Genomic DNA, 25,872 nt, shown 5'->3' with positions numbered 1-25,872 from the left:
TTTTTTAATGTGAAAATTAAAATGTTTGTTTCTGCATAGACACACATGGTTTAACGGGTCAGACCGGTTTATCAATGCCGGTACGATGCTCTTAATCAATTGCTGTTGCTGGTACTCGAAACGCAAATTCAAATACACGTCTCGACCCTTCTCGTCTCCTTCCGTTGGAACTCGAGCAGCAGCGCGATGACGACTCAGCCGCCTGTTCACTCCCGCGGTAAGCGCGAGCAGATCGGAGTATTCGATTACACCGACGAAGACGAACACGTCGAAGAGATGTCGAAGAAACTCCTCCGAAAGTTCGATTCCCCTGGAACTAGTAAAACCCCGCGCGCCATCGATAAGTACGACTTCCTTCGTCTCTGTAAGTCGTCTCTCGTCTCTCAGTTTTCTATCGAATTGTGGAATCGATTTTGCTTTAGGCTCTATAAAAATCGGAAGATCAAAGTGGTTTCTTAATTTACTTGAATTTTGCGTTTGTTAGCGTCTGGGAAACGAAACGAATCGTTGATCCAAGAGTTGTTCACTTCTCTATGATGTATACTATAGTGATCATGATGCTTAGATCATCAAGTTTTTACATGGTAACACAAGTGAATGCTGATCTTATTCTCGTGTGTATCATCTTTCAGTTGCAGTCGCCAAGGACACACAGAGCGAGGGAAAAGCACTGGACCACATAGTTATTGATGTTGAAGATAACAGTAAGAGTTTATTCGTAGTTTCTTGAATTTATATGAGTTTGTCATCTAACTTGGCTAAACTAAGTTTGGTTTATGCAGTCCCAGCAAAAGAAGAACGGTCAAGGTGTGAACCCAGCGGATATAAAACTGTGAGCCTTGAAAGAGTTACCATAAGGAATAAGAATGTTCAGAAAATTTCTGATTTTTGTTTTACAATATATTGCAGTGTGACCTGATTGATGTAGCCTCCGATGACTCCCGTGGAAGGATTGGAATTAGTTCATCATCGTCATCATCTCTGTCGGAAAATGATGATGGTTATTAGCTATAATATAGTTTCAGTTTTCTTTGTTGTTTCTTCCCTCGAAGTTGCTTGCTCTAAAGAAGCTTTCTGAATTATTTCAGCCTCAAATGGAGAAGAAGCCACAAGTGTTACTTCTGGTTCACGTGAAGTTGTAAGTCTTTTCGAGTATGCACTTTTGTTAGAGATAGTGAAGGAAACGTAGTCTTTTCTTCCTCTGAAAACTTTTTGATTTGCTGTCTGTCTCAAGAGTTATGGATGTGTGTTTATATCCAGAAAATATCTCATGCTTTTTATATTTTTGTATTTTCAGGATTCCGAGAATTCACAAGTTCTCATAATCCCTGATTTTATTATATATGGAGATGCATACTGTACTAACTCGAAGTTAACATTTTCGCGCAACTGTATGAGTGTTGAAAGTTCATCAGTAAATGCAACTAAAGGGACATTTAGTTGTCGGTGGGCAATAGAAGATATCGTCAGAATTGAGTCTCAGTGGTGTTCAGAGGTGATTTCTGATATATGTTCATTTATGGGTTGATGGGTTTTCTTATGATACCTGAGTTGTAAATTTTCAGCTTGAGACTGCCGTGGTAAACGTCCTTCTGAAGTCCAGGGACCCTAACGGAGTTGACAATGCGAAAGAGATTTCAGGTTTACCATAAGTTCATATTTGTTCATGTTAGTGGTGTTTCAGTGGGAGGGGGTTTCTTAAAGTTGGAAATTGTTAGCTTAATAAGAGCGCCTACACATCATATCTCTCTATTTGGTAGTTTTGATATTTACAACGTTAGCGCCAGTCTAACTAACACCCGCACCCATGCTTGACAGGCATTGATCTCCTAAAGTTTTCCCTTTATGACGCTAAATGGTCTAAAGAAGTAGAAACCATCAAATTGTTGGACTCGAGATACAAGGATATTTGGTTTGATACCATAACGTAAGTCATCATTATCGCACCATTGTGTTTGCATCTTCATTGCAGTTTGTACATTATAAACGTTGGTGGCATTTGAGTCAATTGGTCTTTTGCTCAAGTCCTGAAGTATGTGCTTTTCTCTTTCTACACATCTTGAACTGAATTGATGACACAGTGAATATTAAAAAAAATCTCTTACGTTTAGTTGTTTCCTCGTCAGCTAGATAGATTCTTGGAAATTTTCAATTGTAAAAATCCTTTCATGAAAAGGGCTTTTGACGATGTAAAAAGGACCAAGGTTTAATCCTATAAAAGGTTTAGGGAGAAAGATAATGAGAGAGAAAAGTTACTAAGACAGGAAAAACATATGGCAGGTTCTGACTTTTAGTTTATTGTTGTTGAATGTTGACAGAGAAAGCGAGGAAAGTGCTTGTAGTGGACACAATTTGGAAACATCACTCACCAAGTAAGTATGAACTATAATGTACTCGTGGTTTATAAATTTGAATTTTGGTAAATGTAATATGATAACTTGGTGATGTACACCTCTAACTTCTTATATGTTATTTTATGACTTAATGTTGGTATTGGTGACCTGAGATAGATGTGTATAGAATTATGGAAGATTGTTCTATTAGTTTTTGAAGGCATGTTATATGATGAATGTGTTTCTGATTCCCTTCTAGTTATCTGAAATATATACGCAACATGTATATGCATGACATCGTAATGCTTGGTGCCTTAAATTAATTTAGATATTGAGCCCCGTTTAGTTTTATCTTACCTTTTGACTGTTTTATATTTTGATCTTCAGTCTCGCTGGTTCATTTGAAAATCTCGTTTACCCTCAAGGAGAACCAGATGCTGTAGTAGTTCGGAAGCAAGACATTGAGCTTCTGAAGCCAAGACGTTTCATTAACGATACAATCATTGATTTTTATATCAAGTGAGTTACTATCTTTCCATACTGTCTTAACACTATGACGTAATAAAATCTGTACTCGTGGAGCATAGAAGGCATACAAGCCAAAATGGCAAGACTAGGTGCATCATTTTTGCATGTCAAAAGCAAATTCTCTTCTCGTTTGTTTAAAATATACAAAACTGTAGCATGTTGATGTTAGATGTTTATATTATAATTAAAAACCTTGTCGTATTATATTTGCTATCATATATATTTACCTTTTCAATGCATAAATTAGTTGGGTGCAGCTTGTTAAGTTGGTTTAATACTTGCAGGTACCTTAAGAGTCGAATTCCACCAGAGGAACGGGGCAGATTCCACTTTTTCAATTGTTTCTTTTTCCGTAAGCTAGCTAACTTAGACAAAGGTTCACCTAGCTCGTTTGGAGGAAGAGAAGCATACCAGCGTGTGCAGAAGTGGACTAAGAATGTGGAACTCTTCGAAAAAGATTATATATTTATTCCTATAAATTTCAGGTGAAAACATAATTCACACACATGGCTAATTAGTTCTTGCCGCTTATATGATGATTTACCTTGCCTATGATTGCAGTTTTCACTGGAGTCTGATTATCATCTGTCATCCAGGTGAATTGGTTTCTTCTTCTGGTAAGGTTAACTCCCTATGTTATGTTCTTATGCTCGTTTGATAATAGCCTAAAACTAAATTATCACTCTGCTGATGATGAAGTCGAAAACCCATCAAGGGTTCCCTGCATCTTGCATCTGGACTCAATTAAAGGAAGCCACAAGGGTGGTCTCGTAAACATATTTCCGAGGTAAGCTCTACAACGTTTCATTAAATTCACTGGCATACTATTCCACAATACATTTGAAACTAGTCTCCGGAGATAGTATTGAGTAAACCTTATGCATAGGGGGCTAGAGCCAACTTATTCATAGGAAGTCACTCGTTCTGTGTTTGCAGTTCATTATTGGTTTATTTACTTGAGAATTCTTCATAAATTTTCCATCCATTTTACTTGAAGACTTACGAAGTCAGATGCATAGATTTTATCATGAATATCTGTTGTACAGAATGAGTGACCTAAATGTCAATCATGTGATCATAGTTACCTACGTGAAGAGTGGAAAGCGAGGCAAGGAAACACAACAATGGATTTATCAAGGGCATCAAATATGCAGCTCCTTTCTCTTGAGGTATTGCTTCTAACGAGAATGATATTATCTTGAGCATAGATAGAAGGCTCAAACTAATATAACTTTCATGATTGCTTAAAGCTCTGGTTCTAGATTATCATTGTTTACATAGTACCCCTGGTTGTATGCGTGCCAGAGATGAAGATGTCGGGAAGATTGATAGATGGCTTTCTTTGAGAAACATGTTACTATTCTAATGTCATTCGATATTTTCGTTGTGGAATTTTCTTCACTGGTTTTCTGATGATATTTCTTCGTTTAACAAATTCAGCTCCCGCAACAAGAGAATTCGTTTGACTGTGGCCTCTTTTTGCTCCACTATTTGGAACTTTTTGTGGCTCAAGCTCCTGCTAAATTCAATCCTTCGCTTATCACAACATCGGGAAATTTTGTAAGTTGTCTTTTTTTCATCTCCTTTTGGATTTGATGAAGTTGCATCTGACTTTCTGAACTTACTGATAAAATAAAATCAGCATGAAACAGTGATTTGAAGGGGACGTTTTAATTTTTTTTTCTGCTCCTTTTCAGCTAACTAGGAAATGGTTTCCTGCCAAGGAAGCTTCACTTAAGCGTGCATACATCTTAGAGTTGCTTTACAATCTCCACAAAGGTCATGATCCAAGTATTATTCCAGCTAATTCCAAAAGCAAACCACCTCATTGCCGAGTTTCCAACGAGAATGATGAAGAAAACGAAAGCAAGAATGTGACTGAGATCTGTAAATGGAGAAAACCATTTCATGGTTCCTCAGCAATCGTCCCATACATTCCTCAGACAAAGAATTGCTCGGCAGATCAGATTCTCAGCAAAGAAGTTTTTTACACGAGAGGTTATGACCTCCCTGAGGCTTCCAAGCGCCGAAAGTCCTTTATGTCGCCTATAGTGGTAATTCCTTTTACTTTCTCTGCAATTTAGTTTTCAATGCTAATTATATTATGTTGATAGCGATTCTATACTTTCTCACAAACCAGGAAGAAGTTCAAGAAAGTGGTGAGAAAGAAGAAATCCATTTGCCAATGGACACAGAGGAATCTATCTGTCAAGAGATGGAAACATTGCGAAAAGGGGAGTGCATGCTCTATATAGAGGACACTGATGATGAAGACGCTGTAGTAGAATACGTTCCTGATTCCCAAGATTCATGTGAAGTTGAGATGAAAGAAGAAGACGATGATGAATTGATTCTGTTCACTGGAGCATCCAAAAATATTCATAAAACCAGAGAAATCAAATCTGCTTCAGCATTGATTGAAAAGGGAGTCCACAAAAGTAAGAGCAGAGGTTTAGCTGCTCGTTCTTGCTGTAACAACATTCTTCTTGTGCTGTCGGATGATGAGGGAAGCTCAGCCGCAAGCGACGAACTTCACAACAAAGAAAACTTCTCTAGTTCAAGATGTAATGTGATGGCCAAGAAGCCAAAGACTATTTACAGAAGATGAATATCGCCAATCTCATGCGATGCTTTTGAGTTGTTAGAGTTGTTACGTTGCCAATGTTATTTTAACTCATACATGTATAAAGCAAGTAATCTAATACGTTAAGCATCAAAGGTTCGTTTCTCGATAGACAAAGCAGATTTTATCAAAGTGAGAGGATGCGAAAACAGAGAGCTCACACAATCCTTTACTACAAAAAAGAAAGAAAGAAAGAAACAGATGTCGTCCATTCAAATGAAGCTATAGTTGTTATTCACACATCGTCTCTACCGCGATGCATCAGGAGCAATTGTTCCAGCTCTTCCCTGCGTCGGTCTATCTCCTGCAACAAACAAGATTCAATGATTTAGAAGCGCTATCTGATGAATATAATGCCATGATGATGCAAATGAGCCTCGATGCAAATTTAAACAATCAATACTTGCCTCAAGATCCTTGACAGCTTGTTCTCTTGAAATTTCCTTCTGCTGTCGAGCACGCTTCAGAAAGCCGATGCATAGAACTCCCTGAAGTTCAGACAATGATCAGAGATTAACTGACGGCTAAGAACACAAACGAGATTGACTACAACAGACAATAAGATACACAAATTCGAAGATACAAGCCCAAACTAAAATGAAAAAGCTACAAGAGTAAGGCAAAAGGAGAGAGCCAAAGAATGTGAAAAACGTACAGAGATGACATAGATAAGACCACAAGCAAGGAGCATGTAGCTAGCGATATTCTGTAGAAGCAGAAGATCCTTCTTCTGAGCTAGATAGTCAGGGAACGCTCTTGTCATCACAGCAACACTGAAATAACCAAATCAAACAAACACAAACATAAAAAAAAAAATCTTAAAACAACCAAGAAATTATCCCAAATTCTCTCAGCATCATCTTGGAACTGTAAGTTTCAAATCAAGAAAAGCTGATTCAGGTATGATGACACACTAAATCTTGACACGTGGCCTTGAATTGGCTGAAGCAAACACTCCAAATAAAAAGAATTATGAAATAAACCACAACTTACAAAATCTGAAGCATTCCTCTCCCAGCCCAGTACTCAAGAACCTGTGTATAGATTAAGTAAGTACTGACGAGAGGAAGCATATACTACAGAGAGACTAACCTTAGAAAATTTGAGGATGAAACCCCATTCAGTCTCGGCGAGAACCACAAAACAAGCAATCACCACAGCATAACACCGGAATATTCCATCGAACAGCTAAAAATGATTAAAAACAAGCTTCAGACGACAAAGATCATCAAAGAGTGAGAAAGAGAGAGAGAGAGGGAGGTTATGATTTACATCGTGGCTATCTCGGAAGGAGCGAATAGCGGCGAGGACGTTAACGACGACGCAGAGGATGGCGATAAGAGAGGTAACGAAGCTGAAACACCTGCAAACAACGAGGAAAGGATCGGCTCTGTTACTGAGCCTCGATCTTATGGCGGCTCCTCCGGAAGGCTCGCCGGTTTCTTCATCGGCTCTCTCCATATGAAACCGATTTCCCCGGGAGATGCTCCGGCGAAGATCCACCGTATTCGGCTGAAATAGAGATCACTGGAGAAAGTGTGGTTCGTTCACCTCCCGATCACGTTTCTTCTCTCTTTCGTTTCCTTTTTGGGATAACTGCTTTGCTATTTATATTCTTTAAATAAAAATACATGCAAAACGGCGGCGTTTTAGTTGGTTAATAGTAATAAAGTAACAGCATCACTCCACGTCTCCGATTTTGATTGGACAAGCACAAAAGCTCCCACCACGTCATCTAGACTCACTCACACCAAAAGACAAAACGGTGCGTTTTGGTTTGTTAATAACAGCATCACTCCACGTGTCACAGTGTCATTGGATAAGCACATAAAGATCCCCCGCCACGCCTTCCAGACTCACTCCCGCCAAAAGACTGTGTTACCCTCGCCGTATCTCTGATCCTGCCGCTGTTCTTATCCTCCTCCTCCGGTGATAGCCTTAGATGGGAGACGCAGCGACTCAAGAATGTCGCCATCAAGCGCTTCGATGCTGGAGACGACGTCGTTTTTGGAACGAGGAAGATGGAAGAAGCAAAGGTTCTCCACCATTTCCTTTTATATTTTTCAGTTCTCATTTCTCAAATAATATTAATACCTTTATATCGTGAATTGAAGAGAGGGAGAGTGAGAAGCAAAAGCAATCATTGAGATCTTCAGAGTTCATCATTTTCATTACACAGATAAATAAGAGGATAAAACGAAACAAATCGGAAACGGGGAGCTTAGGAAGTGGTTGCGGCGGCGACAGCAGCTTGAGGTGGAGGTGGAGATGGTCGGAGAGTGATCTCAACCTTGTCATGAACACCTTGGAGCAAGAGTTCTCCAGGGAACGCCACTATTTTGCGCTTCTTGGCAGCTCTCAAAGTCCCAACCAAAGCTTCAAAGATGTTGGCACATCGATCGTCATTGAACAACACACCAAACGTCACCTAAACCCAACACAAAAAAAAAACAAACAAACAAAAACCAAATAAATCCTCAAGATCTTATCAACCAATAACATTCACATGAAACAGGATGAACAATCTTTTAGATCTGATCGCAAGAAGCAATGAAAAAAAAAAGATCAATTGAGGATCTTTAAATGAGAAAAGCAAATGGATTGAAAACGATCTAAGAAGAGCAAAGAAGACCTTGTAAGAGCCATCAGGCTGGAGAGAACCAAGACGATGGATCTCTTCCTCAAGTTTCTGAATCTCCTCCTCTACGTTCATTCTTTTGGGATTCAAAGCAGAGACCTTTAAGCTCGATGACAGATGATGATGATGATGATGATCTGTCTTCTCCTCCTCTCACCTCTAGACCAACACTTATGTCTGAATCTGATCTGATGATAATTGTTTCTTCTCCTCCTATCCTGTTAAAAAAGGACTAAACCGACCCCACATCTCACTTATGTTTATATAAATTGAAAAATACCCCCTAACATTTCAAAAAGCTTGCAACTTTATCAAAAATTAAATAATGTTCATTTTAGACCTACTTAATCTATACTATTATTTGCAAAGTAAGTTTTTGGAATCGAGCTCTCACTTAAAAGTTAGACTGGTTAATATCGTTTATACCCTTAATGAATAAAATATATAACTAAGTTAAAAAATAAAAACGAAATATTAATTTATTTGATTAGATAATTGATTAAAATTAATAATAGTAATAATTATCCAAAATTTGAAAATATAATTTAAAAAAAAGATAATTTCTGTATATATTGTATTGTTATCTGAAAAAGTCTTTTAGTAAAAGTTAAAAACATAAATTATATAACTAAATATTAATCAAATAAAATTCTTAATTATATAATTAAAAATAGAATATTGAATTAATTAAATAAATTTTTTACTAAAATTATGAATATAGTGTACAAATAACTTTTCAAAAATTATAAAAATGTTAAGCCCGAGTCCGGACAAAACACCTAGTTTTTGATTAGTTAACTAACCTAGAGAGCGAAATGCGACTTCTTCACGTTTTCCAAACTCTAGCCCAAGTAAAATATATTTTTAATTAAGATCAAAAATAAAATTAAGAGCTTGATGATAAAGTAAAAAACTCGAGATATATTAGTATTAAAAAAAAAGAATAACAAGTCTTGATCTTTATCATTCATCCGTGCCTCGAAAAATCGAGAGGAGGAAGGATCTGTCTTCTCCCAATAACACTAAGCACGAAATCGACTCTTCACCCAAAAACCCTAATCTCTCTTCAATTCAAATCCGATCCATCGATGTCTTCCGAAGAAGCAACCAACGAGACTTCTTCCGCCGCCAGCAAAGCGGCGCCTTTAGGATCCTCCGTGATCCCCATCGTCAACAAGCTCCAAGACATCTTCGCCCAGCTCGGGAGCCAGTCTTCGATCGAGCTTCCTCAGGTCGCCGTCGTCGGGAGCCAGAGCAGCGGCAAGTCCAGCGTCCTCGAAGCCCTCGTCGGCAGAGACTTTCTCCCCCGCGGCAACGACATCTGCACTCGCCGCCCCCTCGTCCTCCAGCTCCTCCAGACCAAAAGCAAAGCCAGCGGCGGATCCGATGACGAGTGGGGAGAGTTCCTTCACCTCCCTAACAACCGTATCTACGACTTCGCTGAGATTCGTCGCGAAATTGAGGTTTCTTGAATTGATTACCCTAATTGTTACTTTCATTGGTCTAAATGTAGAAAGTCAACATCTTTTGTGGTTTAAATGTAGAAAGTCAACATCTTTTGTGGTCTAAATGTATAAAGTCAACATCTTTTGTGGTATAAATGTGGAAAGTCAACGTTTTTTGTAGGCTGAGACGAATAGATTGGTGGGAGAGAACAAAGGTGTGTCGGATAAGCAGATTCGTTTGAAGATTTTTTCGCCTAATGTGTTGGATATCACGCTTGTGGATCTCCCTGGTATCACTAAGGTGCCTGTGGGTGACCAGCCGACTGATATTGAAGCGCGTATTAGAACCATGATCTTGTCTTACATCAAGCAGCCTAGCTGCTTGATACTGGCTGTTACTCCCGCTAATTCGGATTTGGCGAACTCTGATGCTCTTCAGATTGCAGGAAACGCTGATCCTGATGGTAAGTTGTACTAAACAAGTCCAGTGAGGAGAAAAGAAAATGATTGCTTTAGAGTGTGTAGTATCTGATGTTGCTAATCTTAACTGTCTCCAGGTCATAGAACAATAGGTGTTATCACAAAGGTGAATATTCCCTGTCTAAACTTGTTTATTTTGCCTCTATCATGTAGTATAATTCATGTGTTTTAAAGTCGTTGTTCTGTGTGTTTTCAGTTGGATATCATGGACAGAGGTACTGATGCTCGTAATTTACTTCTTGGAAAAGTTGTTCCTTTACGACTTGGTTATGTGGGAGTTGTAAACCGTTGCCAGGAGGTAAAGTTGTGGTCTTGTGCTTATGTCTTACGTTTTACTGTTCACCTTTATTTATACTTGATTTCATAGATTCAACCAAATCATTTCAATGTGGATGATGATTTTATTTCCTTTTTTTTAGTAAATTTTATTTGGTCTTTACTTCTTATAAACAGGATATTTTGCTTAACCGTTCTGTCAAGGAAGCACTTAGCGCCGAAGAGAAATTCTTCCGGAGTCGTCCAGTAAGTTGCATCATTTTGACGAGTCCCTTCCTGATACTCTTGCGGTTTGTCCTGATTATATATATTTTTTTCTTTTATACTACACAGGCTTATCATGGTCTGACTGATCGTTTGGGTATCCCTCAGCTAGCGAAGAAGTTAAATCAGGTATTTTCTGCAGTTCTGGAGTAGTGTTTTTTTTATGGAAGATGTTGTTGAGTTTTATATGCATTATTCACCTCTTAGAGTTACTTACTATGTTTATACGTAATTACCCTAGTCTGGAGAAATGGGCTTTGCATGATTTTTTTTTGCCTCATCTCTGACAATCAGGATCATTGTTTATTATGAAAGTTGATCTATGTACTAATTATTTTGTTGTTATTGGCTAGTTTTTTTTTCCTTTCTCAGTTGATACTTATAACTTTAGAACATCACTAATTGAAGCTAGCCTTTCTGTTGCATTTTTGTCTAGATCCTTGTTCAACATATCAAGGTTCTGCTTCCTGATCTGAAGTCACGTATAAGTAATGCTTTGGTTGCCACAGCTAAGGAACATCAGAGCTATGGTGAAATTACAGAATCCACGGTAAGTTTTTATGTCCAGTTCGTTGCTTATTTCCCGCATTCATTGTTGGCAGTGACAATGTTTTTGACTCTGGTAACTACCATTTGTTCCACTTTATTGTTAGCAATGTCACTGTTTTTTTAGTGGTAGAATTAACATTGAAAGTGTTCTTATTTCCGGACAAGATTTCTGGCCACTGGGTCGTTAACTTGTTTATACACATTTCTTATTATGCTACTTTGTCATTTCTTTATGACTTGCTTCGAGTAGTGAAACTTATCCTATTCTCTTCGTTTATTGTTCTTGAAATCTTTAGGCTGGTCAAGGAGCTCTTCTCCTCAATTTTCTTTCAAAATATTGTGAAGGTAAATATCTGAAGATGAAATTTTGTTTTATGCTTTGTTTGGTTCATAGCGAGTCTCATTGTTACTTTTTCAAACAGCATACTCTTCATTGCTGGAAGGAAAAAGTGAAGAAATGTCTACCTCCGAGCTCTCTGGAGGAGCAAGAATTCACTATATTTTCCAGTCCATCTTTGTTAAGAGTTTGGAGGTTCGCTTGCACAAATTATATATATATTTTCCAATCAATTCTTGTGAGTTTAGACTGATGGACTTCCTTCACATTGCTTCTTCAGGAGGTTGATCCGTGTGAAGACTTGACAGATGATGATATTCGGACTGCAATCCAGAATGCAACTGGTCCTAGATCCGCATTATTTGTTCCAGATGTAGGTTTCTTAGCATGTTTAGGACTTCCAAGCATACATGTGTTTTCTCACCTTTTCTAATTCTCAGGATATTAATTACAATCCTTTGATACCAATCATTTCTGCATAGGTTCCATTTGAAGTTCTTGTTAGGAGACAGATATCTCGTTTGTTAGATCCTAGCCTTCAGTGCGCTAGGTTCATTTTTGATGAGCTCGTAAAGGTGAGGTTTTCTTTTGGTTATTGCTAAATAATAATAAAAATGTTAATTTCTTTCTATTCATAAATATGAAATTATCTACAGATTAGCCATAAATGTATGATGAATGAGTTACAACGCTTCCCTGTTCTGAGAAAGCGCATGGATGAGGTTATCGGGGATTTCCTGCGAGAAGGTCTTGAACCCTCAGAAGCAATGATCGGTGATATCATTGATATGGAGGTCTGTTTAATGAATTAGAGATCCCTGTGATAATTTACAGTCATTTACCCATGAATAGTTTACCAGTTGAGATTGTGTACTGTGTGTATGGAGCACAGATTGATCTTTTGACGACTGTTTGTGCTGGTTGTCATAATTGCCTTGATGGTGATGTTAATATCTTGAGTGCTGTTTGCAGATGGATTACATAAACACTTCTCATCCAAATTTTATTGGCGGAACCAAGGCCGTGGAGGCTGCGATGCATAACGTGAAGTCTTCTAGGGTTCCCCATCCTGTGGCACGACCAAAGGTCTCTTAAGTACTTTGAGCAACACATAAAAAATGGTTTTTTGTGTTTCCTATTTGCTCTGTAGTGTTTCTTATACGTTTTATATGATGTAGCAGGATCCGGTGGAGCCTGAGAGAACTTCTTCTTCTTCTTCAGCAAGCCAGGTGAAATCTCGATCATTTCTCGGCAGGCAAGCTAATGGAATTGTCCCTGATCAGGTATGTCATTACTTAATCAATAAACGCGCCCATGAGGCTGTTAGAAATTTTCAAGCAAAATAGTTGTTATTTGATACTTTCTCCATGACATGTTCCCAGGGAGTTGTATCTGCAGATGCTGAAAAAGCTGCACCACCTGGTAAAGTTCTAATTAGTCTTCATTTTCTATTGCATGCAAGAGATAATTTAGCATGTTTCAGAAGATTTTTGGCTGTGTGATGTATCTATGTGTTTAAGAGCTAGAGATTAACTGTGGTTTTATTGGATACTTGATAGCAAATACGAATGATTCAAGGTGGGGTATCCCTTCAATTTTCCGAGGGGGCGAGAATCAGAATCGGGCAGTGACCAAAGAGAACTTCTTAAACAAACCATTCAATGAAGCTGTTGAGGATATGTCTCAGAACTTATCGATGATCTATCTAAAGGAGGTGTGTCTTCTGTGCCGTCTTAGATGATACATATTGCCCATGCATGTTTTACTTATTTCACTATGCTGTTTGCTTTGCTTTCCTAAAGCCCCCAGCTGTCTTGAGGCCATCCGAAACCCATTCAGAACAGGAAGATATCGAGATTCAGATAACAAAGCTGTTGCTTAAATCATACTATGACATTGTGAGGAAGAATATTGAGGACTCAGTACCAAAAGCAATCATGCATTTCCTGGTATGTGTTTCGTACTAGAGTTACTTGCAGCAACTCAAACTCATAGCATATGTCAGTACTTCGATATTTGAAACTAATACCACTTGTGTGTCGAACTCAGGTAAACCACACAAAACGTGAGCTGCACAATGTCTTCATCAAGAAGCTTTACAGGTGATAATGGCTTGTTTTGAGGCTTCATCATTTGTGTTTGGATAGTCTCTTATTAATGGGTAGTTTGTAACATATGGTGCAGGGAGAACTTGTTTGAAGAAATGCTGCAAGAGCCGGATGAGATAGCAGTTAAGAGGAAACGCACTCGAGAAACTCTCCACATTCTTCAGCAAGCTTACAGGGTATGTTCTCAACTAGACCTTACTCGTTCAGCAAAAAAAAAAAAAAACTTAAAATGTTTATATAACCATGTTGTTTGGATTGTCAAACAGACATTAGACGAGTTGCCTATGGAAGCAGAATCAGTGTGCAGTGGTGGTACCGATACAACAGGCGTGTCAAAACATCTGGACTTACCAGCATCTTCGTCGATGTATTCCACGAGCAGTTCACCATACTCGGCATCTCCATCTACTGGAAGAAGAAACAGAAGAGCAGGAGATCAACACCAAAACGGATATGGATTCTGATGACATGATCCAAAGAATCTATGCTTGTTTTAAGTTGATCAACGCATTTCATTCATTTAATGGCTCTATCAGGTTTTGTTTGGTATTATTAAATTATGTGTTGGCAAAAATGAAGAATCTATATAGGAAGTTAAGACACCGGTTTTGGAGTCTGCATTGGGTTTGTCTGTTAAGAGAGTGAAGAAGATTGATATAGTTCCCTGCTACAACAATGGGAAGCAAACCCTTTCACTCTTTTGTCTTCTTTGGGGTTGGGTTACACATTAATAAGTGATACATTATTTCACTCTTCGATATATTTTTTTGTGGAGCGAGACTTGAAACATTTTCCTTTCTATAATTTTGTGAGACATTACGTTTTTAGATCAACATTTTTTACTTTCTTACGATCCAAAAATCAGTGTCTTTACTATCAATTCACTAGCTAACAGCCAAGAGACGATTGCTTACTCTTTGGTTTAGAAGCCTAACACATGGCGTTGGTTGGCAATTGCATTCTCCATGTTCCCTGGTCTGCATATGTTGCATTAACCTATCCACCTAACTGCTACGTGGCCTAGTATCTTTACGCAAAATGTATGTTTAGATTATTAGTTTCTAGTTGAGAGTTAAAGACTTGCCAACAACACACCGACATATTTTCTTTATGTGTTTGCCTGTAAACGAATCAGGAATCAGAATAGATTCTCTGCACGAATATGAGTATTCTGTGGAGGTTAATTTCTGTTGTTACAACGAGTAATTGTACTTAGCTTCAGAAAGTTGTGATAGATATTTAGAGGATAGCTCCAGAAAGTTAATCAGTTAAAACTCAGTTAAGAGTAGAGATAACAGGGATTATCAATCAGTCTCTACAGCGCTAGTGTGGGCTTTTATGGTCGTTTATTTATATTTTGCCAAAGAACACACAGCTTGTATAGTAGGGGATAAGTAATCATACTACTCATACAACACTTATTACATAAACTCCATCATAAAAAAAAAAAAAAAATACATAGAGAGAGAGATTTAATATATTTTTAAAAAGTTTAATCAAAGCATATAATGGTCGGGTCGCAGCAGCATTCATCCACAAAGCAGCAACAACACATGGCCGCAAGACTGCACAACCAATAAACACACCAGTTTAAGTTTAAGACAAACTTCTCTCACACTGATCTATAATATCTACATTGCAACATGCATTCATAAATTCCATAAGATCTTAAATTTACAAAACCTTGTATTAAAGTTTGCTAAAGCTAATTATAGAAACAAAAATAGTCCAACGAAATTAGTCACAGAACACTTACAATCCTTCAAGAAAACCAGCTTTCTTTCTTGGCGGTGGAGGTGGTGGTGGTGGAGGATAATACTGCGGCGGTGCTCCCACAGGAGGAGGCGGGCCTTGCGGGTAACTTCCCGGTGCAGGGTAAGGATAAGCATACTTTGGTTCGCTCATATTTTTGCTAAATGATCAAAATCACTCTAGAGGAACTGATGAACCTTATCAAAAAATGGAAACAGAGGAAAATAATAATAGAGACAAAACTAGGGAGAGAGAGAGCACGGATTGCGATCTTTGGAGCGCAAATGTGGGGCTATGTCGACGTGTATTTATATTTGCCAACGAATACAGCCTGAAAGATAAGTCTCACAGTAGAGTACTAATAAAACAATAATGTATACTTTGGGTAAGAAGACTTTAATATTGGAGCCTTTGAGAATAATCTTGAAAGTACACCACCACCACTGTCAAAGTATAGGAATCAATGCTTTGGTGTGGAACATTCTAGTGTGTGATGCAAGCAAAAAAGGTTAAGTAACGTGCTTGCTTTTTTTTTTTGCAAAGTTTTCATTCGTTCACAATTCTCAAAAAAATTGTTCACAAATCAGTTTTCTTTAGGCATTTTATTTTCTTTTCAGACCATACAGTTTGAAAAGAAAACTCATGAAACAAAGTAAAAGTCTAACTCGATCTTCATTTAATAAAAAAGAGGAACAAAAACTAGTCATTTTGTAATCTGCTTACACAATTATTTTTATATGGTTTGGACATCGATGGAAGTTTGTTTTATCTTATTTTAGTGGGTTATCTTTTAGCTTTATTTTATGGTCCCAAGTCCACCACCATAGAGTGGCGCACAAGTTCTTCTTTCTTATTGTAGCATTGGCACTCACGGCTTTGGCGCAAGTTGACTATGTTGTGCTACGTGTCATGAAATGAATGGTTATATTTGGATATAGTTTTCTTAAGAAACAACTAGGGTGCCATGTAACGCACGGCACACCTACTCCCTTCATTCTTTATCCTCTCTTCTCTATATTAACGCATGAAACATGCAACCAATCTCCTGCACTCAAAACCTCCTATTTTCTATAACTTTAGACTCGCCAAATGGCACCATTAGCTGCGATGTTCATGCTCTCCCCTCCTCTGATTCAGCAGTTACCAACAACAACAACAAACAATAATCTGCAGCCACAGCCGGAACCTTCTCTGCCGGTGGTTAGATGTCATCTTCCGGCAAGAAGCTCATCAGAAAGTTCTGAAAGTTCTCGTTCCAAGTTTATGCTTTGGCTGTTTGGTGATCCTGCTACGTATGACAAGAGGTTCCAACGAGCCATTGAACTTAATTGCTCCTGATGGAGAGATTCTTCTTGAGTTCTCCTTCATCTGTTGTAAATGAACATATGTAATTTCTTCCACATAATCTCACACTGTTCTGTAATTTACACAATAATGAAACCGTTCGAAAATGTATTGCTTAGTTTTTGATACCTAACAAACTTTATTGTCTGCAATTCAAGAAAACAAAGGAGATTAGATTATTTCAATCATAGTCAAAGTCATTTAAGAGGATAACGGTGATGAATGAATGATTACAAGAATCTTAATCATTTGTAAAGCTGCTTGAATCTCCGACATGCCTCCAAGATGTTCTCTCTGTGACCAAAGGCGCTAACACGAACAAACCCTTCACCTCCAGGTCCAAACCCGCTCCCTGGAGTCGTAACCACATGAGTCTTCTCCAGAATCTCAGCAAACACATCCCACGAGCTTTGGTTCGGGAAGTGAACCCAAACGTAAGGCGCATTCTTTCCTCCATACACATCATACCCAAGAGAAGTGAATGTGTCTATGATTATGTTCGTGTTCTCTTTGTAGAACCCAACCACCTTGTGCATTGCCTGCAAAAAAGACCCAAGTCATATTACTTGTATCGGAAGAAATGGGTTTTTAAGTTTTTGAAATCTCTCTCTAACCTCAAGTCCTTGTGGTGTAAGGCAAGCAAGAGCACCAGCTTGGGAGAGATTAGAGGCGCCGTTGAAACAAGTGCAGACAATTCTATTGAAGTCTTTTGCTACAGGGAAGCCGTCTGAATAGAGCAGCTGTTTCGGTATGACGGTCCAACCAAGTCTAACTCCAGTGAAACCAGCGTATTTACTGAAGGAAGCTGTCTCCATTGCCACCTGCCAAGCAGTTAGGTTGTTAAATAAAACCAGTGTTCTAAAAATCGGTCTAGGCACCCGCCTAAACAATAATTCTCTATAAGACGCCTAACCACTGCCTAGCGATTTTTAGAACATTGAATAAAATATACTTCTTTGGAAAGTTATAATCAATCATCATCATTCTATTACCTCTTCTGCTCCAGGGATTTCGAAAATGGAGCGTGGGTTGTCATCAGACATGTACATTGCATATGCGGAATCATACACTATGATTGATCCGTTCTTCTTTGCAAACTCTACTAACTGAGTCAGTTGCTCCCTCGTGGCAGCTGCACCGGTGGGGTTATTTGGGGAACAGAAGAAGATTATGTCCGTCCTACCAACAGTGGATAAGTCTGGGAAGAAGCCGTTCTCTGGAGTGCATCTCATGTACTCGATGTTCCCATACTTTTGTACATCTGTGTTAAATTGTCCTGTCTGACCCATTATAACACTGGAGTCCACATAAGCCTGCAGCACAGTTAAAAAAATTACTGAAGGAAAGTAGACAAGACTAAAACTGCAGTTTGGTTTTCCATCAAAATACCGGATATGAAGGATCTTGAACGGCAACTGTGACATTGGAACCAAACATAACCTGCAACAAGTGGAAGCAAGTAACAGATGCTCAGTTTTCTTGATCTTGCATCAGCTACTGATGAACAGTGGGCAAATTAAGCAAACCTGGAGACGTGAGATATCACATTTGGCACCATCAGAAACAAAGATGTCATCTTCACCTATGCCAAGGCCATTGTAGTATGTTTTGGCAAGCGCAGCTCTCAGTGGCTGTTCAAATGTGTGAAACAAGGTTTAGCTTGGATGAAACGATGCTAAAATACGAAACAGATCTAAAACCATCTTCTCTTGAGTTTAGCATCAGTCCACAATAAACTAAAGTGACTTGCAAAAGCACATAATAATTAGAGAGTGGTGGGCACTGACCTTTGCACCTTGTTCAGCACCATAACCACTATATCCCTCTACTGTGGACAACTCATGCGCTTTCTGCCAGAGAAAACAATCATCAATCTCTATAATAGTATTAAAAAAAAAAAAAAAAACTATCCTACCAGAACAATTTATATCATGTTCTCATTGTTCTTCAAACAAAAAATATATATATATGGGAAAAGTATTTATTTTGTCAAATGTGAAACATTATGCATACTAGCGCAGTATTAGTCAAAATCAGTTAAAGATACATTGAGATAGGGTTAAGAAGGAGGTACATTTGCCATTGCAGAAGTGATCGGGTCCGTTTGTTTCTCCATCTGGATGAGTCATTTGGATGAAGATGAGAGTTTTGTTTGTTTAGTCACTAAAAGTACAACTCATTCATATGGATCATCTGGATGACTTTTGGAAATTTAGGCTTAATTTTAAAGTCCATTCAGCTGAACCAATTTGGATCATTTGAATGGAGATGGTTCATTCAAAATGGTATAATGTCTATTATGCTTCTAATGTAATTCACAAATTACAAACCTAAAAATAATATCATTTTTGTCACATACGAAAACTGACAAAACTATAAAAACATGTTTTCCCGTGAAAACCTAAAAACTATATTTTCATGCCAAAATCCCAAAAATGCAATTTCCCGCCAAAATTGCAAAAACGTGCTTTTCCGCAAAAACCGAAAAACGTGTTTTTATTCCAAAATCACAAAAAAACATGTTTTCACGCTAACACCCCAAAACACATTTTCCGCCAAAACACAAAAACACATTTTCCCGCCAAAATTGCAAAAACGTATTTTCCGCCAAAACAAAAAAAAACGTGTTTTCCCGCTAAACCCAAAAATCTCGTTCTCCCGCCAAAACCGAAAAATCTCGTTTTCCCGCCAAAACCGAAAAATCTCGTTTTCTCGCCAAAACCGAAAAATCTCATTTTCTCGCGAAAACCGCAAAAACGCGTTTTCCCGCAAAAAACGTGTTTCCCCGCAAAAACCGCAAAAAACGCGTTTTTCCGCAAAAAACGTGTTTCCCCGCAAAAACCGCAAAAACGCGTTTTTCTGCAAAAAACGTGTTTTTTCACCAAAACTGCAAAAACGCGTTTTCCCTTCAAAACCGCAAAAACATGTTTTCTCGCCAAAACCGCAAAAACCCGTTTCCCGCCAAAACAGCAAAAACACATTTTCCCGCCAAAAACGTGTTTTCCCGCCAAAAACACGTTTTCCCGCCAAAACCGCAAAACGTGTTTTCCCGCCAATAATGAAAAATCTCGTTTTCTCGCCAAAACCGAAAAATTCGTTTTCCCGCGAAAATCGCAAAAACATGTTTCCCTCCAAAACCGCAAAAACGCTTTTTTCCGCCAAAAACGTTTTTTCCGCCAAAACTGCAAAAACGTGTTCTCGCCAAAACCGAAAATATGTATTTTCCCGCCAGAACTGAAAAATCTTGTTTTTCCACCGAAACCGAAAAACGTATTTCTTGCTAAAACCGAAAAACACTTTTTTTCCTGCCAAACCGCAAAAAAAATTGTTAATTTTGAAATAATTCTAATGTAAATATATTAAACTAAATAATGAAATGTAATATAGTTAAAATTAATATCAAACATATGATTAAACTAACACAAGGGTATTTTGATAATTTGTTTACTAAACTCATTTGAATGGAAATGAAAATAAAGAAACAAACATAAGATCCATTTAGATGATTCATCTAGATGAGCCATGTGGCTGGACAAACAAACAATCACAAAAATGAGAATGGATCATCTGAATAGATCATACAAATGAATCATTTGGATGGAGATGACAAATGGTAAAACAAACAGCCCCATCACTTCTGGAATGGGCTCAGTTGTGTCACCTATTCCAAGACTTATGATTTGCGCATCTGGGTACTTCAGCAAGTGTGCAGACCTTCTTCTTGCAATCTGTTTGCAATTCCAAAAAGAGAGGAGCATCATATATAGAGAGAGAGACAAAGAGGATAATATAACGCATTGCACAGGTGGCTTATTCAAAATGTCAGATCACTGCAAACTTTTTAACAAATCGTACTTGGTACACACCAACATTTTTCTTTATTAAAAAGAGGGAACAATGCATCAAGCAGAAAGAGTTATACTGAAATAGAAGCCATTCCCTCAAGTATTACCATCATATTGCAAACAAGTATCACAAAGTAAACAAGACAGAAACAGATACAATCATACAAACCTCCGGGAAGAGGTATCCAGCCTGAAGTTTAGACATGTTTGAATTCCGAGACACATTTGTCTTATATTCTACAAACAAAGTAAGACAACATTTAGAAGCAACAGATATAACAGCTGAGATACCTGATCTTACTAATCATTACAGCAAAAAAACAAAAAAAAAAAAACAAGATAAAGAGTTATGTGTTCAAAGAGCAACAAGTATTACCGATCTTATCTTGCGGGGTTGCAACGCATTTGCACGTGTTGACCCGTTTGGCCATGGGTAAGCAAGCATTTCGAGTTCTGTAAAGATGGACAAATAAGCAATAAAGCAAACACAAGAGAAATGATGACAAATGTTATTGTTGAATGAGAAAAAGAAAACAGATTACAGACTCTGTCTCTTACTACCACCCCAACTCTCATCATCATTCTCTCTTCCGTGATAAACATCTCTTCCCGCTTACATAAGGCTTAATAGTATATAGATAAGACACCTAACCAAACTATGGTTACTTGGAGAGTAAAGCCTAAAGTAACTATAGTTACTTACTGTATCACCTTTGGGTCATCTATCCACTGTTTGTATCAGTTAATATCATCGCTAGCAAATTGCATTGTTCAAAAACATAATCCAACATTGGTTACTAGAAGTGTGAGCGTGTAACTCATATGCATCCTCCTAGAAAAAATAAGTCAACGCACCTGCGATTAAAACTTGAAGAGGCTAAGAAAGAGGATGAATACGAAGAAGAGATCATTGAAGAAATTGACGACATTTTTTCACGCTGAGCTCAAAATGGTTTTACACAGAAAATTTGTTGTGGGTTATGTTATGTAAGACTTGATTAACAACACTAGCCACTAGGGTTCTTCTTCGGTTTGGTCCGAGGGGGGAAAGCAACCCGGTTTACTCCAATCGTTCCGGTTTGGTTCGGTTTACGAGAAAATTCTCGAATTTCAATTGTTCTTCTTCGCCTGAGATTTAAAACCGACGAATTAACCTTTTCTCTCTGCGCCTGCTGCGAGAACGCCGAGGAATCAAACGATTGTGCGAAGCTTGATATATCTGAGTAAGCAATCTCCTCTTCCATCTAAATTACTGCTTCTCCCTTCTCTGTGGAGCCAATTTTGGATTGTCTTCTCGTTGATTTCGAGTCGTAAGAACATAAATTCGAAAGCTTTATGATTCTTAGTGGTCGAATTTGATTGAAAAATCCTTCCTTTGTTTGTTTAATCACTTCTCTTGGTTTGGGAGATTTAAAGGTCTCAACTTTCTTTTAGATGGATCTGGAAACTGAGAATCGGATAGCTTCGATTCTGTTAAGAGAAGCAGCGGAGTTGAGGAGACAAGCTGAGAAGGAAGGAGTCCGAGCGTATCTTGAGAAGCCTAATGTTAGGCATCGACCTAACTCTAGGTTTCTCACCGCTACTGTTCTTGGTGTTCAACAAGGTATACTCCCTTTTGTTTTAACACTAGAGTTCATATTTGTTTAGTTCGTTCTCTTATGTGGTTACTTCCTTTGCGCCATGCAGCAAACAAAGCTGTAGAGACCGATGAGATGTGGAGGCTTCGACGCGCAGAGGTTGAGTTTGATGAGAGGCTCAAAAGAAAATCAAGAGAAGAGAGCTGTGGCAGTGGCCAAAGTGAAGAGGGCGATAGGAGGAGTTTTGGTAAGAGATGCACTTCAGTTGATGAGAATGTTGCTGGCTCTTCTTCATCATCGTCAAGCCAGAGCAGAAACAGAAGATGCCAACGTGATGGTGATGATGGAAAAGGGTTGGGAGATGTCGAGGTTGAGACTTTTCTCCAATCAAGGTATGTCCTTTACACTCGATCTAGATTGTAGATGGTGTCTGTTTATTACCTCTATAATCATGAAACGAATTTGAATGAGCTCTTGTTTGATAAAAGTTGTGATTATGGTCTATGATAGGGTCAAGCGTGGCAGAGGCTCTGTTGGTCCTAAGATGGATGAACCATTCCCTTGTCTTCCTGTGCCGAAACCGTCAAGAACTTCTGATACAGGAGGAGAATGCAAGTTAGTTTCACAGCCAGAGAAACGGCCTATATTGAGACATCACACAGATTCTTCTTCTTCTTCCGATGATGAAGCTCATGAGCGTACTCATAGAAAAAGAAAAGAGCGTAAGCAGAAACTTAGTAAGAGGCACAAGTCAAAAGAGGAGAAAAGAGATAGGAAGGAGAAGAGGAGAGAAAAGAAAAAGAGAAAACATGATAGGGACTAGGTCTTCTTCTCCGTACAAAAGCTATTGCACACGTTCAGAAGAGTGAGATGGGAAAGAATGTTAATGTTGGTTGAATGGGAGAGAAAGTGGATGTTATACAAGAGATGGATACAGAGATTGTTTACTCCTACGATAATGTATGTTCAATACATAAACTTTTTTTCCGTTTTAACCCCTTCATCACTCTGATCACACTGATAACATAAAACCATTGTATTACTTTCTAAAACCGCGATTACAAACATTTTTAGTTCCTACATTGATACAGCCGCATGACAAGTAACAAAGTACTCAGGCTGAAAACAAGGACATGACCATTCAGTATCAGTGATCATACATTGTCACGAGTCTTCAAAATGGTGATCTGTTTCGTCGAAGATCTCCTCCTATAAACCACAAACCCAAAATTATAAATCAGTCAAGTGAAGAAAGACTTTTTAATATTTGATTTGGTAAAACTTATGGCAACATCACTTTACCTGCAGAAGTTCCTCAATAACATCTTCCATAGTAATGATTCCAACAGCTTCTTCTTCCTCGGCTAGTTTAGGCAGCGGATTGCCATTCAAATGCAAGATGTCTGCGTCATTGTCCTTTGACCACTTCTTGGTTTTACTTCTCTTAAACGAACTTGCACGATTTGGAAAGCTCTTCCACTTCTGAAGCGATCTCTTAGTCCTTAACATTCTCTCTTGAGGAGTTCCTTCACCATCCACATCCACTTGTACTTCCTTAACCCTCTCTGTTAAGACACAAAAGCAAAGATTCTCAAACTTGAAACTCAGCAAGACCATTTATTTGTATCCAACTAATGTAAACAGCTTACCGTCTTTAGCATCTTTAGAAGGTAAGGGGTGAATTTTGTCGCACTGCCTCACCACAACAGCCATGTGGCTGAGTCCTTTCTGGAACTCATTCAATATGTCGTATAAAGGCAAGGTTTCTGGTACTCTAAACAAAAAGCAAGACATCAGCCTTTTTGTATCATACTCAGTGGGATTAATAGTTTAGGTTCGGATACTTCACCTTGGAATCCTTCTTATTGTGACACTCTTGACAGGTGTTTCATCATCTGGATTGATAGTCAGTAAGTTCTTTACCTAATGATTAAAATATACGAATGGTTAGAAGCAGGGAAAGTATTTGTGTATGTGATTTAAAATGTGGAACTAATGCATAAGATTGAAAGTCACCAGAACAAGGCCAATGATGTTTGTTGGCTGCTCATAATAAACTGGAACTCTGCTATGCCCTTTCTCAAGAATCAAGTTCATCAAATCCCTATAACAAAGGAAAAATGAGAAGAATAAAGACTCAAGGCAAGTGTATCTCTCACATGATAGTTCTCCTAGGAATCACAGAACAAGACCTGTCTAGTTTGGCATTGATATCAATAACAAATATATCAGAGATTGGTGTCATTGCATCCTTGACCATTTTCTCAGAGAGTTCAAGAGCTCCTGCAATGATTGTCGTTTCGTCATGAGTCAACTCTCCGCCCTTCCCAGCCTGAAAGAAACGAACAACATGACATACAAGGGATACATAATAAACTTGACCATCTTAAAGATGGGATCAATTTGCATACCTCGTTTCCATGAAAGTCCACAAGTGTTTTCAGCTCAGCTCTTCGGAAAAGCGCTGCACGACGATGACCCAATAGAAAGTCCAGAAGCTGGATCATTCAAAGGACAAAAAAAAAACTTAGTATAATGATGGATGAGGCACTGACTCCTGAAGAGATAGGTGAAGTGAATTTACTTACCTTGCTAATCGGCCACGCAACAGGTAAGCAGACAAAGACTAGGACACGGACAAAGGGAGCCACTGTTGCACCGATGGCCAAACCATAACGTGAACAAATAGACTGAGGTATAATCTGCACTTGAAGTAAAGCGAACAATGAATGTTAACATCTTAGATACATGAATATGACTGAAAAATTCTCAGAAAATTGATTATTTATAACAAGAGAGGCCAATCTTTACCTCACCAAAGAGAAGAATCAATGTAACTGAGATCAAAATGGCACCCCATGCCGTGACAAGTGCATCAAGAAAAATAGGAAGCGTCTGAAATGATTAAAAATCATTATTAGCATCAAACATTCCTCAAGACGTATAAACACACAACAAAGGATAATATAATATTTTAAACATTACCTCCATAGCAGCTGCATTGCATACAAGTAAAGTGACAAGCAACAGATGCTGATTCTTCACCACTGGTAATATCTTTTCTGCAGAAATAAAAAAAGGAAAACACTTCCCATCATTAACATAAGATTTTTCATGATGCTAGTAACAGCAGCTGCGATCACTGATAGTAAAACCGTTAAAAGGGTGTTCTTGTATTGATCTAATAGTAAAACTAAATAAAAAAACTTCAATTGGTGAAAAGTATCAAACTTTATTAACTATCTGCAAAACCCATACGAGTAAAAAAAAAAAAGAATCAAACTTTAAGCATCAAAAGGAGAAAAGTAAGAAGCTTTTTACCAGCGTATTTGCGATGCTGAGGAGTACCGGATTTAGCAAGAACCTCGAGATCAACGAGACTCAAGGACATAAGACCCAATGTCAAACCAGACATGAGCCCAGCGAACAAGACGAGAAACGCTATCACAGCTATGTGTATGAAGAAGTTCGCCTCGCAACACACAAGCTCCGCCGCCATCTTTACAACAGCTCTCTAAACCCTAGCTCACACTCACAGACCTCTCTTCATCACCTTCTCCAAAAAAATTAAACTTTTTTTCTTTTTCAAGGACAGAGATTTCAAAATCAGAATAACGAAACTCAATTAAATAATGGCTAAAGTTGTGGAAGCTCAGATTAAAATAAGGCGAAATCGAAGCAAGGAGATGATAGAAACCAAAGAGCTCGTGCGGTGGAGATACTCTGCATATGCCAATATAGTATAGGGGCCTGGCACTAAGATGTTTAATGAC

General features: G+C 38.3%; 8 protein-coding genes across 17 annotated transcripts; 4 read left to right on the top strand and 4 right to left on the bottom strand.

Annotated features, from left to right (window-relative positions):
• The first annotated feature begins 127 nt into the window (after positions 1-127).
• LOC103845672 (probable ubiquitin-like-specific protease 2A) lies at positions 128-5,579 on the top strand. 2 transcript variants are annotated; one of them, XM_009122588.3, is made up of 17 exons: positions 128-364; positions 633-704; positions 783-832; positions 910-1,000; positions 1,089-1,138; positions 1,298-1,495; positions 1,566-1,641; positions 1,819-1,927; positions 2,319-2,372; positions 2,721-2,852; positions 3,146-3,346; positions 3,423-3,478; positions 3,561-3,648; positions 3,943-4,030; positions 4,302-4,421; positions 4,559-4,915; positions 5,002-5,579. In XM_009122588.3, the coding sequence occupies exons 1-17, from the start codon at positions 187-189 to the stop codon at positions 5,467-5,469; spliced, it is 2,388 nt and encodes a 795-aa protein (XP_009120836.1). In that variant the 5' UTR covers positions 128-186; the 3' UTR covers positions 5,470-5,579. The 2 variants fall into 2 exon arrangements, with proteins under 2 accessions (XP_009120836.1, XP_018511049.1); XM_018655533.2 differs by having other exon boundaries at positions 898-1,000.
• Positions 5,526-7,077, bottom strand: LOC103845772. The gene is made up of 6 exons (XM_009122695.3): positions 6,757-7,077; positions 6,577-6,672; positions 6,478-6,518; positions 6,140-6,257; positions 5,892-5,972; positions 5,526-5,788 (listed from the first exon to the last, which is right to left on the bottom strand). The coding sequence occupies exons 1-6, from the start codon at positions 6,943-6,945 to the stop codon at positions 5,720-5,722; spliced, it is 594 nt and encodes a 197-aa protein (XP_009120943.1). The 5' UTR covers positions 6,946-7,077; the 3' UTR covers positions 5,526-5,719.
• A 529-nt stretch (positions 7,078-7,606) lies between these two features.
• LOC103845581 (costars family protein ST45-2) lies at positions 7,607-8,357 on the bottom strand. The gene is made up of 2 exons (XM_009122482.2): positions 8,117-8,357; positions 7,607-7,912 (listed from the first exon to the last, which is right to left on the bottom strand). Exons 1-2 carry the CDS (start codon positions 8,195-8,197, stop codon positions 7,706-7,708), a joined length of 288 nt encoding a protein of 95 aa, XP_009120730.1. The 5' UTR covers positions 8,198-8,357; the 3' UTR covers positions 7,607-7,705.
• A 698-nt stretch (positions 8,358-9,055) lies between these two features.
• On the top strand, positions 9,056-14,426 carry LOC103845417 (dynamin-related protein 3A). 2 transcript variants are annotated; one of them, XM_009122306.3, is made up of 20 exons: positions 9,056-9,585; positions 9,749-10,031; positions 10,125-10,153; positions 10,244-10,345; positions 10,501-10,569; positions 10,657-10,716; positions 11,024-11,137; positions 11,433-11,481; positions 11,559-11,668; positions 11,754-11,846; positions 11,956-12,048; positions 12,130-12,267; positions 12,446-12,559; positions 12,652-12,756; positions 12,856-12,895; positions 13,033-13,187; positions 13,276-13,422; positions 13,523-13,575; positions 13,658-13,757; positions 13,848-14,426. In XM_009122306.3, exons 1-20 carry the CDS (start codon positions 9,211-9,213, stop codon positions 14,043-14,045), a joined length of 2,427 nt encoding a protein of 808 aa, XP_009120554.1. In that variant the 5' UTR covers positions 9,056-9,210; the 3' UTR covers positions 14,046-14,426. The 2 variants fall into 2 exon arrangements, with proteins under 2 accessions (XP_009120554.1, XP_009120625.1); XM_009122377.3 differs by having other exon boundaries at positions 9,057-9,585; positions 12,655-12,756.
• Positions 14,427-14,910: 484 nt separating this feature from the next.
• LOC103854764 (LL-diaminopimelate aminotransferase, chloroplastic) lies at positions 14,911-21,569 on the bottom strand. 7 transcript variants are annotated; one of them, XM_033280886.1, is made up of 12 exons: positions 21,081-21,362; positions 20,899-20,975; positions 20,692-20,759; positions 20,311-20,405; positions 18,752-18,773; positions 18,465-18,527; positions 18,204-18,308; positions 18,067-18,117; positions 17,670-17,990; positions 17,292-17,498; positions 15,338-17,216; positions 14,911-15,146 (listed from the first exon to the last, which is right to left on the bottom strand). In XM_033280886.1, exons 2-11 carry the CDS (start codon positions 20,951-20,953, stop codon positions 16,923-16,925), a joined length of 1,281 nt encoding a protein of 426 aa, XP_033136777.1. In that variant the 5' UTR covers positions 20,954-20,975; positions 21,081-21,362; the 3' UTR covers positions 14,911-15,146; positions 15,338-16,922. The 7 variants fall into 7 exon arrangements, with proteins under 7 accessions (XP_033136777.1, XP_018510135.2, XP_018510136.2 ...); XM_018654619.2 differs by having other exon boundaries at positions 21,065-21,361; XM_018654620.2 differs by having other exon boundaries at positions 21,069-21,361.
• Positions 16,371-16,788, top strand: LOC103845257. The gene has a single exon (XM_009122124.2). The coding sequence runs from the start codon at positions 16,423-16,425 to the stop codon at positions 16,669-16,671; it is 249 nt and encodes an 82-aa protein (XP_009120372.1). The 5' UTR covers positions 16,371-16,422; the 3' UTR covers positions 16,672-16,788.
• LOC103845070 (protein FAM133) lies at positions 21,563-23,094 on the top strand. The gene is made up of 4 exons (XM_009121931.3): positions 21,563-21,745; positions 21,957-22,125; positions 22,209-22,491; positions 22,610-23,094. Exons 2-4 carry the CDS (start codon positions 21,957-21,959, stop codon positions 22,920-22,922), a joined length of 765 nt encoding a protein of 254 aa, XP_009120179.1. The 5' UTR covers positions 21,563-21,745; the 3' UTR covers positions 22,923-23,094.
• Positions 23,028-25,825, bottom strand: LOC103845161 (DUF21 domain-containing protein At4g33700). Of its 2 annotated transcripts, XM_009122026.3 has the most exons (11): positions 25,421-25,823; positions 25,085-25,161; positions 24,911-24,994; positions 24,688-24,801; positions 24,511-24,597; positions 24,292-24,431; positions 24,116-24,203; positions 23,949-24,022; positions 23,749-23,873; positions 23,402-23,664; positions 23,028-23,308 (listed from the first exon to the last, which is right to left on the bottom strand). In XM_009122026.3, the coding sequence occupies exons 1-11, from the start codon at positions 25,596-25,598 to the stop codon at positions 23,264-23,266; spliced, it is 1,275 nt and encodes a 424-aa protein (XP_009120274.1). In that variant the 5' UTR covers positions 25,599-25,823; the 3' UTR covers positions 23,028-23,263. The 2 variants fall into 2 exon arrangements, 1 of the variants encoding a protein (XP_009120274.1); XR_004451774.1 differs by lacking the exon at positions 23,028-23,308 and having other exon boundaries at positions 23,599-23,664; positions 23,749-23,865; positions 25,421-25,825.
• Between the last annotated feature and the right edge of the window lie 47 nt (positions 25,826-25,872).

The sequence above is a fragment of the Brassica rapa genome, chromosome A01 (assembly GCF_000309985.2).
Source record: "Brassica rapa cultivar Chiifu-401-42 chromosome A01, CAAS_Brap_v3.01, whole genome shotgun sequence".
Lineage (NCBI taxonomy): Eukaryota > Viridiplantae > Streptophyta > Magnoliopsida > Brassicales > Brassicaceae > Brassica > Brassica rapa.
This window is presented reverse-complemented; position numbering and strand designations above follow the sequence as displayed.